We start from the raw sequence: 19013 nt of genomic DNA on the forward strand, positions 1-19013 counted from the left end.
GCGGCTAATGAGCTCCATACCAGCAAAGTAGGCTAATGCTTGACCTCTGCCTAACAGGGCGGTTGCTGCAGAGTGAATAGTGAACAACGTGACTGCCGTGGCTGCAAGAGTCACACATAGCAGGACTTCCCTCTTTACTCCTGGAAGTCATTATGCAACAAAAGCATATTAGTGTTAGTGCATTAGTGTTCCATTACTTTGTGGCATCACTTGCTCTGATGACCAGTGCCTAGATGGGGACCTGTGAAACGCCTCTAACATTCACGTCTGAATAAATAGTATACTATAGTACTACTGTGGCTATGAATAATGAATATACTACTAACTTCAATTCAGAGTTTTAAAAGTATATAAGAGACACAGAGAGATTAGTAAAAGGGGAAAACAAGAATATACTAACGGCTGCTTCTGGCGCTCGTACAGATAAATCACCTTCATTCTCTCCAATAACACATCCGTCCCGGATCACTAATTGCTGCAACAGAATAGCTCAAACACGGTGGTTTTTACCACCCATTCATGCATTCAGGTATATACTCCATTGAGATAGTGTTAGTGGCTGAGTGATTCACACTCCATTCGCCATTTGAGAATTTTACAAGTTCCACTATCTAATGGCCTGTGAGACAGGCCAATCACAACGAATGATCTGTTTACCGATGATTTATCATGTGAAACTACCACCTAAATTGTAGCTGGGCAGAAATTGATCTTGGTTGAGTAACACTCATATACTGTAGGACAGTAGCAGACGGCAGCACCTGACACCAGACTGGTTAGACAAGAGACAATATTTGAGAGTGTGACTCACCCCTCTGATCACAGCTTTTCTGCATCTCTCATTTACTATTTGCCATTCTACTTCTCTCTGACACTCACAATAGAAGTGCATAGCAGGAAGCACTCGCTGCCCATGAATATACACTAGATAAAACAATTACCCAACAATGAACTTAAAGTTCCCTCTCTTTCTTATAAACCATGTTCAATTAGATATTAGGCTACATGTCCCATGCACAGATTCCCAAAGCATGCCATATTTTGTCCGCTACTTTCCAAATGTTCAGCTTAATATTGAGTCTCACAATCGGCATCACGATCAAATTTGTTGATTTTGGTGATAAGCCTTATACGTTCTTCCTGCAGAGGAGCCTAAACTACTCAAGCACAAGTTCATCACAGATTCACCAACCAGGTGCGGGGGTCACATCATGCAATGATCGCTCAAGTGCTGGAGCAGGAGAAAGCCATTGCAAAGGTTTTATCAGCTGATAAAAAAAACAGGCACGTGGCTCCCTCAAGGCAGGACATCGATGTCTTGGAGTCTGTCCGCAAAGCTCTAAATCCACCCATTGACTTCACTGAGGCCCTCTCTGTTGAAGTATATGTGAGTGTCTCATAGATGAAACCTGTGCTGCAGCTCTTATATGAGGAGGTCTTAAAACCTGAGCCTGAACCAGACCTCACCAAGACCATCAAGGCTGCCACTGATGACCTCCTGAACATGGCATCCCTAGCTAATCCTCATTTCAAAACGACGACGACAAGGTTGGGTCTGTGAAATCCAGAGCTGTGGCTCAGATGCTGAATGAATGTCAAAGCACATCACAAGCTATTCTCATATCAAGCTCTACTGCTCTACTCACTCTGTTCCTACTCGTGGTCTTACAGGTTATTGAGGCGGAGCTGAACAGCTACCTGCTAGCTCCTGATCCCTGGCAAAGCACTACCTGTGTATACCTGCCACCAGCTCACCCTCAGAGCCTGCTTTTAGCACTGGTGGCAATAAGGTGTCCTGCCACAGGGCAGCTTTAAAGCCAGACATTGTGGAAAGACTAGTATTTCTGGCCAAAAAAAAATATATATATATATATAATGGGGTTACAAATGATGTGCACTATCTCAAAGATGCAGAGTAATGACTGGTTTACAGTGTTCACAGGTTGCACTTTTTGCTCAGTCTTCAAGCCGTAATACATTGGAGACATGATCGAACCAGGACATGATCCTTATTACTTTATTTTATTTTATAGTTACTGTTGTGATCCACATGTTAACTGTTTTATCTTGGCTTTCTAAACATTTGAGTTGTTTTACTACCCTACCAAACGGCGCTTGTGATGGCATCCATAGATTTATATAGATTTATAGATGTTTTTTTTAACATTAGTAAAGTTACTAATGCTAACTTGCATTGTATTTACTCAGATTCCCACCTCTACAACATTTGAGGGCTGTAAAACCAGTACATAATATTTTATTAACTTAAAATATGCCATGTCTTTTGCGATAACCTTCATTTCAGGTATGTACCTCTATAAACTATTTGACTTCTATTTGAGATGTTTGCTGCCCTGCCAAAATAATTTGTGATTTTGAATGTTTTTGATTTGTGAATTTATATTTCATTATTTTTAATATCTTACAAAGCAGGAGTTGCTTTGTTAAGGCAGGTACACGCATTTAAATGTTTACATTATGCTGACAATATGTCTGCATATTAATATTACACAATAATAAACTCCATAATCGTGGGTTGTATTCATCCAATCACACAATACAGCAGTGGCTGTTGAAGACACCTCCTGGATAGACTGATTGTTCTGAAGTGTTGCCCTGTTTGTTCAGCTGAATTTATTACTGCTATAATTGTAGCGGACACCAATCCAGCAATAATGTAATATGTACAATTTCAGAAGCCCTTTAACTTTTACTTTGGAAAAAATAAAAACAAAATATACTAGATACTAGGAGGTTCTATTAATAGCTTTTAACCACTCAATCCTTGTGAAGCACTTTAGAATAGTTCCTCAAAATATGGTAGCATGTTCTTATGGGATATACAAAACATGGAGTTCACTACAAAGCCAAACCAGCAATAGCCATTAAACTGTTTTCACTAGCATTCATCTACCAACTACAATAAATCACAATTAACAAGATTAGTCACACATTAAGGGTGATAATAGCTTTTTCTGGTTTACTAACTTGTAAACTGATGCAGCACGTTTGAACATTGTTTGAAAACATCAAAAAGTAAAATGTTATTTTCTCATTGAAGTTGAGCTGAAAGTGGAAAATGGACTTTTGACGATCACAAGGATGCAAAGAACTGACTGATGCATAAATGATCAAAACTGTAGTTCCACGATTTGTAGGCAAAATCAGCTCCACATTATTGTTCTCTGTCTTTTTCCCCTCACACACAAAAACACACAACTGACACTCTTCAGTGAAAAATGTTGATGTGAATGTTCCTTTAAACTGTCAAATGTATCTAACTTAATGTCAGCTTGTTAAATCTACCTTTCTCTTGCCGTCATTCTCCTGACTCGTTTCTCTCCCTGCCTCTCCTCGGGTGTGTGTCGCCCAAAGACGGGGTCTGCAAATGCATACAATTCTCTCTGCTGTCTCCTCCACTTGTAACAGTGGTACACACAAAGATGCAAACCAAATCATGCACTTGCACACACAATTACCTCTATCTACCTCATCTGCATCTACTACTCACTGACAACCGGTATTTCTGACCTGCCGTTCTTCACCTGTCCACTCGTCGTCCCCACTGAGTTCCTGCTTCAGACGATCACCTGATTAGTCGTCTGTTTCCACTCCTGTTCTCCGTTAATCCATTATTCATAGGACACAGTGCCCTGTGTATTCACACTCTACCAGATTTGCCAGGTTGCTCAGCAGCCTTACTATGCCAGTCTTTGTCCTATTCTGCAGCTCTGTAACTGTGTTTTTGTCTGGCCTTGACCACCGCGTGCCAGTGTTGCCTGTTTGGTTCTGGTTCAGTTTGGACTGCTTCGTTGTTGCTGTGTATGAGCCTGCCTATCCAACAAATAAATACAGGTACTTTCTCTTTTTTACTGAACATGCCTTTCCTTCAGTATCTATTCATACCTACACAAAAGAACAAAACATAAAATATGTTATAAAAGACTCAAGCTGATCTGAGATGAAATTTCCAACAGAATTTGTCAATATTATTTAATTTATTTCAATTGTATTACATACAGCATATATGTAACTTGAGCCTATCTTTCACCATGTTGTGTTGTGTATATCTCTGGTTGATATTCATAACTGGAAATAAGTGAAACCAGGACAATCTGTAACATGTTCACTTGTAGCACTTCACGTTCTATGGCAACAGCAAACAGACAGTGTCACATGCAAAGCTTAGGGCTCTGCATGGCCCAAAGAAAGTACTTCAATTTCACACGAATGAACCAACAAACACACATAGCTGTTACTGAAGTCATCCTTCCAAGCATCTTATAAAAAGTAGAGCATAAAACTTCTGCACTTGCTCTAACCACTTGGCCTCCAAGTATTGACCAAACCTCTTTGCACTGCATAAATGAGTCATTCGCTCAGTTAAGAAGTTTGCAAAAAGCATGAAGTCTTTAGATGTCAGGATGACAGAGTGGCTAGCTGTTCTTACCTTGGTGTGGAGCTTAGCCAGCTGCTTTTCATCCAGGTGAGTTTGGGTGTAGACGCGTCTTTTATAGCGGAACTGAAACACAACCAGAACAAACAGAAGAGGTTTAGCAGGTTTTAAAGTTTCTTTTTGTTTGTGCTTTGACTGCTTAGCAAAAGCAATATAGAAACAATAATAATAATAACAATAATAATAACAATAATAACTAATTTTACACACAATATCAGCACTTCACACATTGGCTTGTCCTATATTAGAGAAAAAGCAAGAGAGAGAGAGAGAGAGAGAAAGAGAGAGAGAGAGAGAGAGAGAGAGAGAGAGAGAGAGAGAGAGAGACAGACAGACAGACAGAGAGAGAGAGAGACAGAAATAGAAATTTTGACTCATTTAATAACCATGCAATGACATTACGGGACCAATTATCTCCGTGTATATGGCTGTCATCTTTTTCCAGGGTTCCTACTTGTCATTTTTTTCCACATTATTACATCTTGTTTGAAAAACCCATCTATTGCTCCTTGAAGCTTGAGTATAAAATATATATAATATATAAAATAACAAAAAATGGTTTCTACTTTCATCTGAATAAATGTGCAGGAGGGACACTGCAAACAGGTTTGACACATTTGAAAAGACGTGGACTAATTGAATGCACAGTGTGTTTACCCACTTTGCAAACTTTGCACTTTGCTTTTCAATTTAGTGTGTCAATAGTTAATAGAAGAAAACAGTGTTGACGAGCTGATGACCAGATATTGACTGGATTATACAAAGTGTAAAAGCACAGCATTCTGTGAAAAATGTAAAAAGGTAATGAAAGGTAGAAACTACACATTACCTTAATGGATTATTTCAAAGTTGGACCATATGTGTTCTTTCACTTCAATAAGCAAGCTGCGTTTACTTTCCCAACATGTCAAAAGCCAGATCACTCATTAGGTGTGTTGCAAGCTGCTTGTTCAATGGACAGGTTTCACTGAACACTGACAGCTATAATAGCTTTAAAAAATGATAACTTTCACTTCCCAGGATTTGCAATATGTTTCAGGTCTGTGTGTGTGTGTGTGTGTGTGTGTGCACACCTGCATGCGACCATTCATGTGTGTGAACGTCTGTTTCTCCACTGATGTGTGGTGTTCACCAAAAGGGTAAATCCACGACAGAGCAGAGCGGTTTTGAGCTGCTAATCCAAACCTGTCAATCATCTCTGTACACCACAGGCCTCAGGGGATAACCGCTGGCCAATCAATGACAACCACAGTGCTCCGACACAGTAGTAGCATCCACACACACACACAGAAACTGATCGGAGCCCACACTTATTCAGCTAGGTTGTAAGCCTTTGCAACCATCGACTTAAAGGTAGAGGTGAAACCAATGCAGGTAACAGGTAACTTCTGTTGTTTTAATGGCGTTTGCCTGAGATGGCATGTGTCTGTGCTGGCATAACATTATGCCACTTGTAAATGGCCTTATCTTCCTGACATATACCACTTCCCACTTGCAGAAACCAGTATTCCACTGATATTGATCCGCAGGCAGAGACATCTGATATCCATTAGTGTTGATATACCCCTCCAAAGAAAACATGGTGAACTCTTTTTCTAGTAAAGCGATATATTTCAATTTAAAAAGCAATCTGGGACATCACAAGTAATAACGCAGTTAATAATAAGAGCAGTTTTTTCCCAGTGCATCAGAGATTGATATTAAACTGAGTCTCAAGGTGGAAATAAATCTGCATTATGCTTCTCATTTCTTGACACATCATAACACTGAAAACAAAGATGGCCATTCAGAAAAAAAACGCCTGCGTTCCTCTCAGATCAAAAACCATGATGGACAAGCACAACAATTACCTCCAATGGATGACAGCCAACGCAGACAGCACACTGTCACTGAGCGTTGTATTATTGCTGCTACAGTTGACTGACATGGGTATGTGCACAAAGATGCACCCCAACACTAATATGTGGTGTGAGCCTATGTACGTGTGTGTGATGGATACACACACATTTGGACAACTTCAAAAAGACTTAAGATGCTCTTCAATAATAATAAATTATGAGAAGTTTGAACTATAACAGGTATAGTGTGTTGAGTCTATATCAGAAGAAGATGACCTGAGCCACCACTAAAGTAGCCCTGAAAGGTCATATTAAAATAGTTGTTGAATACTGGGGGGCTGTTTATACCCTTATCCTGTTGTTATATGATAAACTGACATGATATTATTTCTGTATCTGTTAAGTCTCCCTCTCTATTTCCAAGGCTGGATTACTAAGTGGGCAAAGCAGTGCAATTATTAGCAGTTATCATTAATTATGATATGCAATTATTGGCAATGATAAGCGATATGCTCTATGTTCTACTATATTATGTACTAACTTTGTTTGCTAGTGCTCGAGCCTGGTGCTCAGTGTTTGCCATTGCCACTCTCTGGGTGTGCATAGTATTCATCCAATCTTATCCAGCGCTAATTATTAACAAAATGAATCCAAAATACACCCAAACGTTTGCCTTTTTTGAGGAAGATTACTCTGTTGTGACAAAACTAGCAAATGTAAAGCTTTGGAATGGGAATATCGATTCTTAATCGTAAAAGTTACAAATAGGAATTATGATGTGGTTTATTCTCCGTTATTTGGAGAATGAAATATGGTGTGATGGCATGTACTGTACCACTTCTTTTTCCACCTCTTGCTCTCCCTTCTCCAAACACCCCTTAAAGCCTCATACATACACATGATCCATACCTACCTCCAGGTAAGGTACAGGAGCGATGGACGGGAAGGGGTATTCCCTTAGCTGTCTCTCCTCATCCAGAAACTTGCCAGCCTTGCCGTTGTAGGCTGGCTGGAATAGGCCATAGTTGAGTACATCCTTCAGGCTCTGGTTGAGAGTACACAGGATCCGCTGCTTGGACAGCCAGATCGGAGCATCCACATTGAATTTCATACATTTCTGCAGACACAAGAGCAAAAAGAGGGGAGAGGGTCAAGCACTTACCGAGCACAACAATATTCTTTCTAAATATCACATATTGCACTTCACTCGGTGAAGTAAAAGCAAGAGATTGAAGAGTGACATTTTACCGAGTCACATAAATACAACATTGAGGTACTGTGATTCTGTGAGGAATATTAAATGTGCCTTCTTTCATTACAGAGGACTTTATTGAACTTCCAATGTCATGCCTTGGGGAGAAGCTAAGCCATATATTTTATTAAGCAATTCACATAGGTATGGTAGAATTTTACCATTATCAATTACTTTTCACAAAAGGTCAACCTTCTGAAAGCCTGGGCTACTTATCATACTAAAACAAACAAAACAATCATAAAGCAAAAGCTCTTCCAGAAACACTGGACTGACAAATTTTGCAGCAACATAAATTCAAGCCTACATGTCAATGTGCATTACACAAATAGCTGCAGTAGCTATGTCTCCAAATGAAACAGTTCTACTACTGTATGGATGCCTGCAGGACTTCTGTATTCTGATAAACAACTGCATATATATGACATAGACTGACATGTAACCGTAATGATACGCTCTTTTCCATAAATTATACAGATATTAAGGAAAGAGAAAGGTCAAACTTGTAAAGCACTGTAGTTATTGTGGTTAGGCAGAGCACTTCCCTCTAGCTACCACATTGTGGAGCTTGAGAGAGAGAGAGAGAGAGAGAGAGAGAGAGAGACTGTGTGTGTGTGTGTGTGTGTGTGTGTGTGTGTGTGTGTGTGTGTGTGTGTGTACAAAACCCACAAGTAGTAAATCAATCACTGCCTACTGCAATATCAATTCAGCACCTCAACTCCTATCGTGTTCAGCATCACTATGTTTATGACACTCAGACACAATCCAGCACAACTAATTACTATCGCTGTAGGTGCAAAGACAAAACAGCATTCACAATTCTTATTCATTATTACTAACAGCTGCTACAACTGTGACCTTTGATATATTCACATTTAAAAAAAAAAAGAAAAGAATGATATAGTATGTAGGTCTCGGTTTGAACCTTAAAGGAATACTTCACCCATTTGCATTAAGCTTTGTATCGTTAGAAACCCGGTTGTATTTTTGAATATTCGTGCATCATTTCCTCATTTTTGCCAGAGGCGGGATATCTCCATATTTCTATTCTGAAAAAGAGCCGCCGATGATGCAAATATCGTCATTTTATCATCAGCGGCGAGCGGAACAAGCTGTCCAGTGGCGAACGGAACAAGCCGGCGGTCCAGAGCACTCAAATAGGCCGATCCAGAGGCCGAGTGTTTACTAGAAATATGTGCAGATGCGATTTGTCAGTAAAGTTTCAGTCATGTTCTCTGTGTTGTTCTCTCTTGTTGATGACTTTGAGACGGTGATGTGTGAGTGCAAACCGGCAAGGGACTGGTGAGGGGGACAGATCAGTGGGAGGGGCCAGCGGAGCTGAGCATTGTCAGAGTTTTTGTCTTCCATCCACATACGCCAAAAAGTCACTCTCCGACTTTTCTCGGTCAAGAAGGCACCAAATTCTAAATGTATTTTACATTTCAACTACATATATTACCCAATTTCAATACAGATTCATGTTTGCACCAGTGAAGTATTCCTTTAAACAAAATCAGGCACTAAAGCAGACATAATGTTTGGGTGAAGGAGTGGCAAATATTATGGAACATCCAGTCTTTTGGCACATACGTATTTGTATAGTACAGCAGCTTGTTGATGCCAATGAGGATCTACGCATTCTCTGCAAAGATATGAAAAAGAGTGTTGTGATACTGAAATATGTACATATGAAAATATGTATATTATTTCTATTATTGAAGTTTTTCTGATATTTGTGTTCAATTCTATTATATCTATTAGAACTTGATTGCAGATGCATGCAGGTACATTGAGAAAGATGATCAGCAAGATATCCAAACTACAACTCTCTTCCACTCTCTAGTTTTGCAATGCACTTTCACTACTTTGAAAACCTAGAGAACACAAGCGATATCAAGATGTTTTCCCAAAATGTCACAAAACTTACATCAAATATAGCTTTGAAAAGCTGCACCTTCACTTGAGATATGTTGTCTTTTTCATTACACTGAGAGACGATAGAGGATCAGAGAGAATAAAGACTTAAGACCAAGAAGGCCACATGGGACCGTCTTGTCAAAACAGAGAGACTTACAGCCGCACAGCAATGACTGAAAACAAACACACAAATACACATATCTGTAACTTCAAAGAAGTACATTAATGCAATACCTAATATTTGGTTTAGTTGGGTTTGTTAGGCTTTCATCCTTAACCAGAATTATTATTTCTCACTGCATTCAGCACAAGCACATTGCTGAAGGTCAACCCTCTTACATCTACCTCAAAAACAAAAGCCAATACCCATAATCTCTAACAAAGGTAACAGTATGTATGTCACATAGAAGTGGCGCATCATCTGAGAGCAGGGAACCTGAAGATTTATTTGAGATGCAGCTCAGCACAGTGTGTCAATTTGTTCCAGTCATAAATCAGAAATAATTAGAATTGCCGCCGACCTTGCTGTTGTATACCTCCACCAACCAAGTCATATTGCAGTTTACATCCATATCTGTCCAATGATATATCTCATCACATGATGATTTTATAAATGTGTGTACAATATCTTAATAAGCATGTTAATTCATAAGTTATGACCAAATTCTCTCCAGGTGTGCCTGAAATTTCACGTTGCTACAGACATACAGATGGACAGACAGCTGTGATCAAATATCCCTCCAAAATACTAAGATGGCAAGACCTTGAGGAACACCAAGGATAAATTCACGCTATAATTTGGAATCAAAAACCTCAAGTTTATGCAATTTCAATAGGTTCAGGGAACCCAGTATAAAAAAAACTTTTTTAAATAGCCAAACATTAAGACTTTTGTATTGTATGCAAAAAGGTGGACATGTTTGTAAAGGGGAGACGTGGGAACCCATAGAACAGAATTGCTTCAGGTGAGAGGTCAAGGGACCCCTTTGAAAATGGCCATGCCAGTTTTACCTTGGCAAAATATAGCTTAATTTAAAGTATTATTAAGCCTAGTTTCTGACAAAATAACACAACTAAGGCTACAGAATTTGAAAACAGAAAATTGGCCCCACTGGCATACTGGCATACTGAGTATGTGAAATCTCTTGGCACTCCATTGCACCATGCATCCTTTCCTGAGATAACAGGTTCACATACTGGCTTCTTGTGAGTGAATCAAGCAATATTTATCAGGCATTATTATCAGTATAGAAGCTTGTTCTGTGTCACTGTGTCTGTTTGTGTAACGACGACTTGAATGCGACCCTGAGACCTTGCACCTCATATAGTATGCTGTGCACTCGTCCACTGCGTCACGTCTCCTTTCCTGCCAGCACCTCTTCACACCTGTTTGTACAGCACAGACACTGTTTTGGTAATCAATGAAGCATCGACAATAACTTTCATTTAATGATTTAACCCTAATTACATTTTCATAACACAACTATGTTGGGGCGTGACACTCAAATACTGACTGAAATTACCATGTTTAGGATCAGTTTATCTATTTTTAAATCAAGAAGAGGTAGTTACGTTGCATGATTATACTTCATTGATTCAGGATTGCCAGATTTTATTTATTTTTTTGACTCAATTACCCCTCGTTATAAAATGTACTGTCATTAGAATTTGGCAATTTCTATTGGATAAATGTGCTACACAGAGCAAGTTGTAAATCTATCCATCTGTCCATCCATCTATCCATCTTAGTTAGGGGTCTCAGATCAATTATATCACTAGTTCACCAATTAATAAAAAAATTACTCTACAAATTACCTGAAAGTCACGGGGCACAACTACTACTCAAGGCGTTCCTGAATACAATACAATAGCTGTGACCTTTGACCACCAAATTGGAGTTACTTCAACCTTGAGTCCAGGAGGACGTGTAAAAGATAATCATCCATTTGCTCAAAGTTAATGAGAATGGGTTGGACAGTTGGATGTAATGCATCAGGCCACAGCTATCGCCTGCAGGGAGGCATAAAAACATTTGACATGATTATGACCTTGTCTTGAAATCATTGATTTGATTTATATTATTGAAAGGTTTTCGTATATCTAGAAGAACAAACGGCAAAGCCTAGAGTGACAAATAATTACACATATTCGCAGCAGAAATTGTCAGTACAGGACGTTTGGTTCAGTATGCGACATCCTTTCGGTACACCCTGTGAACCAAACAGCTGTTTGTGTCTTCTACTTGAACACGTAAAAAAGAAATTCTGCAGCGCAAGTTTTACCCTGAAAGTTTTGCTTGATACATGTATGTATACACTTTAGACATTTTGAGGGTTAACCTTACTCCCCTACAGCATTCAGGCAGCCTCCCACTGCAGATTCAGACCGTTTCAAAGTAAAAAAAACGATGCTAACTAAATTGTGTGTGTGTATAGGTGACCACACTTGATTGTAGACTTTATATAGTGATACAGAATAAATGGTTGAAGTGCCTCCGCCCTGCTAGTATCACGTGCATGTTTGTTGGTTATGCCAAAGTGATAAGCGTATGTCAAAACCTAGTTCAAAAATATATCAAAAGGTTAGAGTCTTATGATGGAGGATTACAGAATCAGACTTCTATTTGTATCCCCGTAGAAAATGGGGTCACATTTACATTTCTGTGATTTATTTTTGTTATTTATTGATTTTCTAATGTCAATATACCAGTATCTGAATTGAAGTAAGAATTATGGCATTAAAAAATAAAACAAAAAAGTTATTTTTGCATTTTCTTTGTTTACCCTCTTGTACCGAAAACGTACCGAACCGTGATCCAAAACCGAGGTGCGTACTGAACTGTAAATTGTGTATATTATTACACCCTTACAATTAATGACGACAAGAATAGTGGAAGGAATAAATCAAATGATCAAATGATGTTGCTTTCTATTAAAAAAAGTCTATCTACCTCTTTCTTGTCTTTTACAGGAGTTTTACTGTTTTGCTGTGGTTCCTGAAAACAAGGGTATTCCTTCAAAGTGTCCCAGAGTGCTCAATGAAAGCTATGAATTATTCTCTCTTTTACAAGAGTTGTGCCTTTGAACCGCAATGCAGAGCCAGTCAGACTGGATATCAAATTCAAAGCATGAGATAGAGAGAGAGAGAGAGAGAGAGAGAGAGAGAGAGTGAGAGAAGAAGAGAGAGAGAGAGAGGGGGGGGGGGGTTGTGGGGGTCGGAGAGAAGAGCAAGATAGTGGAGGATGGATTTAATTTATTGTCATTGAAATTCTGTGCCAAAAAAATAAGTTGTCACTCTTCTAGTTCTTAGAAACTAACTTCAGGACTTTGATATGAAAATATGTTCACAGACATAAACAGTCGTAACTTCTCTCATATAGTACGTATTTATTTCCAATAAATAGTATTTTTGAGTGAGTGAGCATGGCCAACCATCATTTATATTATTAATTCCACCTATATTGTGTCTGCTTTGACAACTACCTGAACTGCAGTTTATACCACTTCATCAGCAGTGTACAAATAAATCAATTAAATCATATTGTCTGGACTGCAATATCAGCTTCAAAGCTTGATGATCTGGTCTGATTTTTGTCATCAACAGTATTTATATATTTATTAGCTTAACTTAATCATAATGTCATACTGTAACCGGTAGAGGAGTTGCTCTACTGAAATTCTTAATGAATAAATGAGTTGGTCTAAAGAAAATGTATCATTGATTTGCTGCTAAAATGAATTTGGACTGTTGGTCAGCCAAAAGAAGACATTTGCAACTGGTACGGCCATTTATTTTTTTATTATGTTTTGATGCTTCATAGACATAATTCTTTAATCAGCAAAATAATCAACATATTAATCGTTTGTTGCAGCCCTGGATTCTGAATATTATGGTTAAATGTCCTCTTTAGATTTCTATCATTTAAATTGTAAAGACAAGAATAGGTCGGAATTCTGCACAGTCCACGAAAGCATCAGAGTCAAGCAGTCTTGGTACTCTAATACTCCTCTGACACTGAAATTATCTCGGAAGAGGATAAAGAAATAAAAACTAAGGAGAGCTGAAGCTTTTTTTTCTTCTTTTACTTCAAGATAAGAGTATCAGAGCAGAAGAAAAAGATGCTGCAGCAGGCATAAGTGTGTGCTTCACTGCAGAGACGCGGCTGGTCACGACACTTGAGCCACAATCTTTTACAAGAAATTATGAATCACGTTATCCTGCCAAATGTCATCTGTTGGTCATGTTCCTGTTTGTTTACATGTGCAGCCAGTGTGGCCTTGTGCGTTTATCAATGCCCCGCCATGTCAAACTCATTCACACACTGGTTGATATCAGACGCCCAGGGGTACGACATCCTTCTCGTCAGTGTCCCTCTTGTCTTCACACTCTTTAATCTGGGGACGGAGCTTGATCTTTTGCCTGTTTAAATTAGAGACATAAGTGACGGATGATTGGACATGAGCGTGGGGGGCTTGAGGGAGGAGGTGAGGGACAAAACTGTAGGTCACACTTGTGACAATGAACAAAGGACCTATGAAGGAAGAAAAAGGAGGCCGCATCTTTTCAATTAATCACCATATTAGATGGGCTGAGAAGCTAGACTGATCACTGGGCATTTGGAGGGTAAAGCTAATTAGGTTTGAAGGTGTTAATCTCTCTTTATGCCTCTAAGAACCACAAATGTATTAATTCCAACAATTCTACAGACTGTTGACAGAAGAGCACAAGCGAAGGGGCAACTTGCAGTTATGTGAGGAAAAACATTGTATAAGTATGCTATATTCCGTTTTGTAATGTCACAGAAATGACATATTGCAAAGCAATATATGGAGAAATGCATTATGCTAGAATGTTAAAGTGCTTGCGGGTAAAGCTGGAGTGATTTTGTTGAGTGGGATATAAAGTAAATGCAACTACATGCGAGCGTCAACACAAGTTCAAATAAGTGCAAACGGGTCGACTTAGAGGAAACAAACAAAAACACACATTACAGCAAACCCTATCTGAATTCCAAACATGGCTCCCAGATATGCCTCACTAATTAAGATGCATCGTTTGCGTGTGCTTGGTCGTGATTACACGAGCGCGGGTGATGCATGGGGCGGGAAATTACTACAGTATCTCTAAAGGTGCAGATGGCATCCAGTCACAATGGAAAGAGACAAGGCATTGTTGTTGCCTTTAAGCAAGAGGTGATGCATTGGACGGCGACGCGAAAGGAGAACGAAGCAAAGTGGTGAAGTGAAGTGAAAGAAGAAGAGAGGAGCAGCTGAGATGATGGAGTGTAATGACTCTCACCCAGACCCGTCTCCATCTCCCAAGACCTCTGGCTGTCGCTGCCCAGATGACATATGCACTAATTAACCGAGTGCCGCGTCTCCTACTGGATGTGGGTAGAGCTAAGAGTCCTCCTAAAGGGATAATACAGATCACTAGTATAGCTAACATGTGTTCATTCCCTTGCAAACTGGATTTATTGGTACAGCACCTTACCACACAATATTGTGGGTGAGCTTAACAGGAGTGGTCCACTGCTGTATGGTACGTATACGCTCATTGTGCTTGCAATCCACTATGGATGAGTTTGGGTGTATTTGACAGGCGGACTAAATTAACCGCCTCTCTCTTCTCCTGGTATCGTCCCCTGGCTCTCTGCTCTTGGCCAAAGTACAAGATGATAGTAGCTGCACCTGTATGATCCAAGGATCCTCTAGGAACTCAGGACTCAGAAACAGGGATGTAAACTAATAGTGTATCTTCCCACCTCCAATGTTCACAGCGCAGTTAAAGCAGTGATTTATAATAGATGAGCAGCAAGACGTAGCACATGTTAGTTAGACATGAAATGACTCACTCGTCTCTTTCTACATCTCCTTTGCCGATTCTGTTTATCTCTGCTCCTCCGTCTCTCAGTATGCTACTAACAAAGATGTTAGGTAAACAACATCTAACAGGCAACCGAATATAACCCTCCGTATCCTCAACCTTGATCTCTAGCTACACAACCTGTTCTTGCAGTCCGATGGGGTGTTTTTCTAATGAGATACAGTGATCAAATGGTCGACTTGCCTATCCTGGATTTATAAATAAACAAGCAATATCAGCTTTACGAGTTCAGGCAGCGATCAATTAGACGACGTTTCTGAAATTTAAAGCCACGGAGAGCTCATCTTACACTCTTGTCAGAGGAGCAGTATTATACACCGTGCAATATTAGACATGGCATCAGCGGCATCGGGTTTCACGTAACATCCATTGTAATACAGGGCACCTAGCAAAGCAATTTCCCATCAGAAACATGTGTCACAACAATGCAAACACAAGGAAGCATATTCATAGGCAACAGCAGTTACCGATGCTAAATATATCCTTCTGCTTGATTAAGGGAATGGTTTCAGAATATGATATGCTGCGACTTAAATCTTTAATGAACGCTTTTCTTTAATAATATAAGTGTTGGTCATTAGTTTCTCTCTTTTTTTAAGCAAGAACTTAAAAGGCTCGAGCCGCTTTTTTCTTACAAGCATCTTTGGCGGTTTCTAGGTTTTAATATATGTGTTTTAAGTTTGGTTAAGTGAAACTTGTTCTGTAGGAAGAAAAATGTAATGTGTATTTATAACACTCATGACCAACCGGAACAATCTCCTCTTAAAATCAGTGAAGGTTTCTTTAAAAAGTCCATACATGACTGACTTCATATCAGATTGTATGTTAAAAGACCCACTGGCCATTGTCCTTCTTATCTGTAAAGATTCATCATGGTCACAATTAACCATGGGACATTATTTTGCGGTCATGTAACAACTCCACTGGACTACTGCCGTGACAGGAATAATAAGAGTCTACTCTGTTTACAGCCATCACCAACACTGTGTCACAGAGATTTTCAGACAGGATTGTTGATCAGGTATGTTTTTTGTAATCTGGAGGCAGACTGTCTCAGATCCAGATGTTTGTATTCTATTAGATCACCATTTAGATTTTCATTGATTTTTCTGTAGATTTCTTTAGTAGTAGAGCCAATCCATCTAATCCAGATGTGTAGAATTGTTTACAAAATCGCCAAAAGTTATCTGGGCTTTTTCTCATCCTCCCATTGTGCCGCAAGTCAACCATGAAACATTGCTGTGAGAAGTGAACGTGTCATCAGGACACATCTGGCACCGTCAAACTATGTAAACACAGTATGTCTCCATTTGTGTCCGTCACAGTCAGCCTATACATGCAATTGTTGTAAAATGAGCCCGTCTGACCCCTTTAAGTAATCACATACTACAGCTGGGCTTCAGTTAACACACATCTGTTTGATATGGGGTATTATCAGTATATGAGCATGTCTTTTCGCCTTAATCTTAAGCTTTGCAGGCTATGGGAAAATACTGCAGGTCTATCAGGGGTTCCGTTATCTGGTAATTACCTTTTGTTTACGGGGGAAAAATAACCTGTGTCATATCTAATTCAAATTGTCCAGTGAAAATATGATTTTGATATTTTTACTGGAAAATTTGAATTTCATTAAAAGTGTCTAAAAAATAATTTCACACATTTGTATTTAAACATGTATTGTAATGTATTTTTATAGTAATGTGTAGGCTATCATTTAGCATTTGTCATGCATGCATGTGCACCAGCACCATTTTTTGTGTCAAAAACAGAAACGCTACTACATACACTGGACTTTCAAGGCAATCTCCGAATCTCACAGCTTCAAATAAACACAGCACCTGAAGGTTGACAGTACACGTGAACAATTAACCACACCATACCCCTGAGAAAAGGAGGAGGAAACGGCATTGATTCAATTAACTCAGATTAATGACCCACCATCAAGAATCAGACACCTTGAAAGACACCCTATGCGTGAACGCAGGCTAGACACTATTCACATAGAAAACGCTGAAGCTGAACTTTTCCTAATTACAGACAATGATGTGTGACTCATGCTGTGCATTGATACAAAGAGTTGACTTTAATTTGTGTTGAAGTGGCATGTTGCTAAACATCGCAGATCAGAAAACTAAGATGTGTGAATAATAATAATAGCAATTTCTGAATGACAGTGATAAAGAAAGTGGTATTAATGCTTATTTTACTAGATAGTGAACAATGACCAACCAACAAATAATTATCTACAAAGTATTTTAATAAAACAATAAAATGTAGGACCAGGTAGTATGGGTGACAATTGCCATGACTGGGAATGGGACGATAGAGGACAAAAAACACACACAAAGATCGTGGATAATTTTGTGTGAATTCATGGTTAATTTCCATTAATGGGATAATCATGAAAATGGTCATGGATAACTTGGAAAAAGCTGTCTAGCCCACTGTCATGGTAGACAAATGAGAATTTTTAAATGTAAAAATACTTTTATTCTTCTTTCTTTCTTTTTGCAAACCACAACATATCATTGCCGATAAAGTAAGAGCGAAAAAAGAGTGTTAGGTCCTCATCTGAGTAAAGTAGTAGCTGTTCAGCAGGGGGACTTTGCTGAACACCCAGCTGAAGTAGAGGAGCGAAGTCCTCGCATCGGGGCATGTGGTTTGGGGGTAGATGGGTGCTGTTCCATTGATGACCTTGAAGGCCAATGCCATTGTCTTGAATTGGATGGGGGCTGAAAAAGGGAGCCAGTGGAGGTCACGGAGGAGAGGGGTCACATGGGAGAATTTGAGTAGATTGAAGACAAGGCGTACTGCAGCGTTCTGGATATGCTGCAATGGTTTAGTTGCCGAGGCCGGGAGTCCAGCCAGGAGAGAGTTGCAGTAGACAAGGCGGGACATAACTAGTGCTTGGACCAGGAGTTGCGTTGCCTCCTTTGTGAGGAAAGTCCGAATCCTGCGGATATTGTAGAGGGCAAATCTGCAGGATCAGGCCACAGCAGTGATGTTGGGGGTGCAGGATAGTTGGTCGTCGAGGATTACACCCAGGTTCCTCGCAGTTGAGGAAGGCAATACTGTGATGTCCTCGACAGTGACCGACAGGTCCATGCGAGGATAGTCTTTCCCGGGATGAAGAGGAGTTTGGTTTTATTTGTAATTGTAATTTTTCAAATGTAAAAAAAATGAAATGAAATGAAATAATGAATGCGATACCATGTTGTTGTTTTTTTTTCAAGTTTTAAGCATATTGATTGATTATCGAGATATTTGTGAGTCGTGAGAGTGTGTATGTGTGGTGCTACAATAAAAAAGGAGCAGTGTGCATGTGTCTAAGTGAATAGAAGAAGAAACAATGGGACTGTATTAGTGACAGACATAGTGAGCCAGGAAAAGAGGGAGAGATTAGAGATCTGTAGTTCTAGCTTCAAATTGAGTGGCTTTAAGTGCCGAGACTCAGAGGAACCTTATCTTTCATCTGCAGAGAACCCTGGACCTGAATCTGTAAAGAGCTAGCAGGCTGTAATCTCCAGTCAGCGGGCACTGCCAGCCACTTCATATTCAGCATTTTGCCTCGTTTGGACTGCACTCTTCCTCACTAATATCAGGTGACTGCAAAGGTTCCTTCAACTCTCCTCTCTGAGCCAGTGTGAAACCTGAGTGGTGAATC

At 39.5% G+C, this 19013-nt stretch overlaps 1 protein-coding gene across 1 annotated transcript in view; it reads right to left on the minus strand.

Annotated features, from left to right (window-relative positions):
- shank3a (SH3 and multiple ankyrin repeat domains 3a) overlaps positions 1-19013 on the minus strand; it is a 135576-nt gene that overhangs the window by 103871 nt on the left and 12692 nt on the right. The window contains 2 exon segments of the mRNA XM_084016673.1: positions 4451-4522; positions 7208-7411. Coding sequence (XP_083872799.1) covers positions 4451-4522; positions 7208-7411 — 276 coding nt within the window.

The sequence above is a fragment of the Eutrigla gurnardus genome (genome assembly GCF_963514095.1).
Source record: "Eutrigla gurnardus genome assembly, chromosome: 9".
Classification (NCBI taxonomy): Eukaryota; Metazoa; Chordata; class Actinopteri; order Perciformes; family Triglidae; genus Eutrigla; species Eutrigla gurnardus.